The sequence below is a fragment of the Nerophis ophidion genome, linkage group LG19, assembly GCF_033978795.1.
Source record: "Nerophis ophidion isolate RoL-2023_Sa linkage group LG19, RoL_Noph_v1.0, whole genome shotgun sequence".
NCBI lineage: Eukaryota > Metazoa > Chordata > Actinopteri > Syngnathiformes > Syngnathidae > Nerophis > Nerophis ophidion.
In genome coordinates this window covers 10232818-10238894 of record NC_084629.1, presented here as the reverse complement: position 1 = coordinate 10238894, position 6077 = coordinate 10232818, and the positions used below count along the sequence as shown (strand labels likewise).

At 47.0% G+C, this 6077-nt stretch overlaps 1 protein-coding gene across 1 annotated transcript in view; it reads left to right on the top strand.

Annotated features, from left to right (window-relative positions):
* The window catches only part of LOC133537944 (kelch-like protein 6), a 15034-nt gene extending 9805 nt beyond the window's left edge, over positions 1–5229 (top strand). Inside the window, exons 3-4 of the mRNA XM_061879132.1 lie at positions 4351–4800; positions 4859–5229. Coding sequence (XP_061735116.1) covers positions 4351–4800; positions 4859–5212 — 804 coding nt within the window. The 3' untranslated portion in view covers positions 5213–5229. The remainder of the gene's footprint in view (positions 1–4350; positions 4801–4858) is intronic.
* Positions 5230–6077: the final 848 nt, after the last annotated feature.

Sequence of the window (6077 nt, the reverse complement as noted above, 5' to 3'; positions counted from 1 at the left end):
TACCTATTTGGAGCTGTGATCGCGGGACACTTGCTGATTGGGCTGGGCATTGCGCTGGTGTATCGACAAATTCGGAAGACGATGGCAGCCACTCAAGGGGCCCAACGGCTGTTCAATGCAACGAAAGGATTGGGTCGGGCTGTGGGAACACAGACTGGGGCGATTTCTGAGTTGAATCGCAAAATGGATCTCATCTTGGAAAAGCTTGCGGAGAAGGAATAATTAAATTGGAATTGAAGAAATCCAGCATGGACAAACAGAGAAGATAAGTCACTATTTTGTCTTCTGGAAGAAAAACAACTTCTTAATCTACGATTTAACTCCCTCCACTGGCCTTGACACAATCAAGAACAGGCTGTTCTGAAGAAACTCTCCCGAGGACTCCTCAAAGATGGACGCTTTTGACCTTCCTTTTTGTCAACAACACCTGTGGTCGAACTTTGAGATTGGCCTCAGTCCATATAAAAACATTTCATCATCTCTCCCAAGTTAATTGGGTATATATGCACACACGACCCCCACCCTCGAATTAACACCTTCACCACCGCTTAATTCCTCTGGGGCTGTGGATGGCTGAGCAGCGCTATATAGCGGCAGCGGTGTCTCCTCAAACCCACCCCTCCCTCCGTTGCAAGTTGGTGTAATATACATACCATGATTAATGTGTGCCATGCTATGTAAGGTTTTTTCATTGGACTCAGTCTGGACCCCTCCTAAGGGTCTAGCCTTAGACTGATATATATTACTCCCCCCCTCTCCCAATGTCACCCTTTTCTCACCTTTTTAAGGAGCGCCGTAAGTGGCTGATCCGTTGGGGTTGACTTCTTAATCTACGATTTGACTCCCTCAAATGGCCTTGACACAATCAGGAACAGGCTGTTCTGAAGAAACTCTCCCGAGGACTCCTCAAAGATGGACGCTTTTGACCTTCCATTTTGTCAACAACACCTGTGGTCGAACTTTGAGATTGGCCTCAGTCCATATAAAAACATTTCATCATCTCTCCCAAGTTAATTGGGCATATATGCACACACGACCCCCACCCTCGAATCAACACCTTCACCACCGCTTAATTCCTCTGGGGCTGTGGATGGCTGAGCAGCGCTATATAGCGGCAGCGGTGTCTCCTCAAACCCACCCCTCCCTCTGTTGCAAGTTGGTGTGATATACGTACCATGATTAATGTGTGCCATGCTATGTGAGGTTTTTTCCTTGGACTCAGTCTGGACCCCTCCTAAGGGTCTAGCCTTTGACTGATTTTTTTTACCCCCCCTACTCTCCCAATGTCACCCTTTTCTCACCTTTTTAAGGAGCGCCGTAAGTGGCTGATCCATTGGGGTTGACTTCTTAATCTACGATTTCACTCCCTCAAATGGCCTTGACACAATCAGGAACAGGCTGTTCTGAAGAAACTCTCCCGAGGACTCCTCAAAGATGGACGCTTTTGACCTTCCATTTTGTCAACAACACCTGTGGTCGAACTTTGAGATCGGCCTCAGTCCATATAAAAACATTTCATCATCTCTCCCAAGTTAATTGGTTATATATATGCACACATGAGCCCCACCCTCAAATCAACACCTTCACCACCGCTTAATTCCTCTGGGGCTGTGGATGGCTGAGCAGCGCTATATAGCGGCAGCGGTGTCTCCTCAAACCCACCCCCTCTGTTACAAGTAGGTGTGATATACGTACATGTTTAATGTGTGCCATGCTATGTGAGGTTTTTTCCTTGGACTCAGGCAGGACCCTTCCTAAGGGTCTAGCCTTAGACTGATATTTTTTTTACTCCCCCCCTCTCCCAATGTCACCCTTTTCTCACCTTTTTAAGGAGCGCCGTAAGTGTCTGATCCGTTGGCGTTGATTTCTTAATCTATGATTTGACTCCCTCAAATGGCCTTGACACAATCAGGAACAGGCTGTTCTGAAGAAACTCTCCCGAGGACTCCTCAAAGATGGACGCTTTTCACCTTCCTTTTTATCAACAACACCTGTGGTCGAACTTTGAGATCGGCCTCAGTCCATATAAAAACATTTCATCATCTCTCCCAAGTTAATTGGGCATATATGCACACACGACCCCCACCCTCAAATCAACACCTTCACCACCGCTTAATTCCTCTGGGGTTGTGGATGGCTGAGCAGCGCTATATAGCGGCAGCGGTGTCTTCTCAAACCCACCCCCTCTGTTGCAAGTTGGTGTGATATACGTACCATGTTTAATGTGTGCCATGCTATGTAAGGTTTTTTCCTTGGACTCAGTCTGGACCCCTCCTAAGGGTCTAGCCTTAGACTGATATTTTATGTTACTCCCCCCTCTCTCCCAATGTCACCCTTTTCTCACCTTTTTAAGGAGCGCCGTAAGTGTCTGCTCCGTTGGCGTTGACTTCTTAATCTACGATTTGACTCCCTCAAATGGCCTTGACACAATCAGAACAAGGCTGTTCTGAAGAAACTCTCCCGAGGAGTCCTCAAAGATGAACGCTTTTGACCTTCCTTTTTGTCAACAACACCTGTGGTCGAACTTTGAGATCGGCCTCAGTCCATATAAAAACATTTCATCATCTCTCCCAAGTTAATTGGGTATATATGCACACACGACCCCCACCCTCGAATCAACACCTTCACCACCGCTTAATTCCTCTGGGGCTGTGGATGGCTGAGCAGCGCTATGTAGCGGCAGCGGTGTCTTCTCAAACCCACCCCTCCCTCTGTTGCAAGTTGGTGTGATATACGTACCATGTTTAATGTGTGCCATGCTATGTAAGGTTTTTTCCTTGGACTCAGTCTGGACCCCTCCTAAGGGTCTAGCCTTAGACTGATATTTTTTTTTACTCCCCCCTCTCTCCCAATGTCACCCTTTTCTCACCTTTTTAAGGAGCGCCGTAAGTGTCTGCTCCGTTGGCGTTGACTTCTTAATCTACGATTTGACTCCCTCAAATGGCCTTGACACAATCAGAACAAGGCTGTTCTGAAGAAACTCTCCCGAGGACTCCTCAAAGATGAACGCTTTTGACCTTCCTTTTTGTCAACAACACCTGAGGTCAAACTTTGAGATAGGCCTCAGTGCATACAAAAACATTTCATCATCTCTCCCAAGTTAATTGGGTATATATGCACACACGACCCCCACCCTCGAATCAACACCTTCACCACCGCTTAATTCCTCTGGGGCTGTGGATGGCTGAGCAGCGCTATGTAGCGGCAGCGGTGTCTTCTCAAACCCACCCCTCCCTCTGTTGCAAGTTGGTGTGATATACGTACCATGTTTAATGTGTGCCATGCTATGTGAGGTTTTTTCCTTGGACTCAGTCTGGAAACCTCCTAAGGGTCTAGCCTTAGACTGATATTTTTTTTTACTCCCCCCCTCTCCCAATGTCACCCTTTTCTCACCTTTTTAAGGAGCGCCGTAAGCGGCTGATCCGTTGGCGTTGACTTCATATTCTACGATTTGACTCCCTCAAATGGCCTTGACACAATCAGGAACAGGCTGTTCTGAAGAAACTCTCCCGAGGACTCCTCAAAGATGGACGCTTTTGACCTTCCATTTTGTCAACAACACCTGTGGTCGAACTTTGAGATCGGCCTCAGTCCATATAAAAACATTTCATCATCTCTCCCAAGTTAATTGGGTATATATGCACACATGAGCCCAACCCTCAAATCAACACCTTCACCACCGCTTAATTCCTCTGGGGTTGTGGATGGCTGAGCAGCGCTATATAGCGGCAGCGGTGTCTCCTCAAACCCACCCCTCCCTCTGTTGCAAGTTGGTGTGATATACGTACCATGTTTAATGTGTGCCATGCTATGTGAGTTTTTTTCCTTGGTCTCAGTCTGGACCCCTGCTAAGGGTCTAGCCTTAGACTGATATTTTTTTCCTCCCCCCCTCTCCCAATGTCACCCTTTTCTCACCTTTTTAAGGAGCGCCGTAAGTGTCTGAGCCGTTGGCGGTCTCGTCTTGTCCCCCCCTGTAACGTATGTCTGCTCTAGCGGGACTGTTCCAAAAATGAAATGTTGTTGTACTTGGGCAATGCCAATAAAGATCTATTCTATCCTATAATGCCATTTTTTGTGGTCCCCTTTATTCTGAAAATTATCGAAAAACATTGATAAAATATTGATATCGGGACAACCGTACTGTAAAAATATCCAATACTTTTCCCGTTTTGATTTGAGCTTGGTTTTCAATAGCGTAACAATCATTCTCGAATGCAGTTGTTGAGACGGTTGTCATTTTTGTATTTTGAGAAAAAGCATTGTATGCTCCTGTTAAAAAGGGAATTCTCTATTTTTTCCTCAGATGAAATGATGGTAATGAATCCACTTTTTGTGTTTTGTCTGTGCTAGTTTCTGCGTGTTGTGGATGCATGCATTGGCTACCTGAGCAGATCCCTTCAACCGGAGACTTGCATCGGGATCCTCAACATTGCGGAACGCCATGCCCTGCCTGCTCTGAAAGTCAAGGCTCAGGACTACCTCGTTTCCCACTTTTCCCAGATTGTCCGGCAGCAGGACTTCCCAGAAGTGTCGACGGAGTCGTTGGAGACCATCCTGCAGAGGGACGATCTGGACGTGAGGTACGAGGAGCGTGTTTTTGAGGCACTCATGCATTGGGTGAGGGACCGGCAGGAGGAACGGCGACGTGTTCTGACCCGTTTGCTGTCGTACGTGCGGCTGCCGCTGCTAGACCCGGCATACTTTGTGGAAAAAGTGGAGCCCGACGAACTGATCCGTAGCTGCAGCGACAACTTTCCTTTGCTGCAAGAGGCCCGTTTCTTTCACCTTTCCGGAAGGGAGGTCAGTATCTACACAAGGAATACAACCGATGGTGAACTGAAGTATGTGCCTCTTGTAGGTGGTCTCAGAACGAACCAAACCGCGCGCTCACCACTTCCTCTCAGAGGTGTTCCTCATCATCGGAGGCTGCACCAAGGACGACCGCTTCATTTCCACCGTCACTTGTTTGGACCCGCTCAGACGCAGCAGACTGGAGGTTGCAAGGCTACCCGGCACCGAAATGGAGGATGAGTCCCAGAAAAGGAGATGGGTGGAATTTGCTTGCACCACCTTCCGCAATGAGCTTTATATATCCGGTGAGAAGGCATTTTTTACGTTCTTACACAATGCGTACACCGCAGAGTCAGGATCCCAGGACACACAAAGTACACCTTCAATTAACTCAGTGGTTAGCAAACTGTATGGAACATAAAAATAGTGTTTTTAAAAAAAAATCAAAGTGTGAAGATTCAATCAATCAATGTTTATTTATACAGCCCTAAATCACAAGTGTCTCAAAGGGCTGCACAAGCCACAACGACATCCGCGGTACAGAGCCCACATAAGGGCAAGGAAAAACTCACCCCAGTGGGACGTCGGTGACAATGACTATTGTAGTGGCATAAAACACTGAAAGTGATTGTTCCTATAACCCCTTTGTTTCAAATGTTTGTTCCACTTGGGGCGCGGGCATCTTGTCTGACTCACACCTTTTACACAGCCTTCCTTGTCACGTATTCTTCCTTTTCCCGCTTTCCCTCCACTAATTCAAGCTGATCCAGCAGCGATATTGAAGATTGTTTTATTTACAATAATTAAGGAACAGAATACTCGGGAAACAAAATAAATGGTAGCTTATATGAAGCCGAGGTCTACAGACAGGTGAGGTCTACAGACAGGTGAGGTCAAAGACGGTATGCTGGTGCCCGACTGCCAATCACGCGCCCAGCGCGCTCCTGCCCCTTATAGGCCTGCGTGGGAACTTTTCACCACCTGCAAAGGGTGCACACTGACATACACGCATGAATCACTCAAAAACAATAAAATAAACATAAATTCAACTATGGCCCTCTATTTGGCTCCTACAACTATGAAAAACTTTGGAGAGGACCGCGTAACCGTGAGAGTCCAGTCCATAGTGGTTCCAATATAGTAGTGAGAGTCCCGTCCATAGGGGAGCCAGCAAGAGACCATCCCAAGCGGAGATTAAACCTAAACCAGCCCTACTCAAATAGTAGGGCGGGCCCACATGAAACATGTTTTTTTTTTTCAATAATGTATAAGCTAAGGAAGACAAG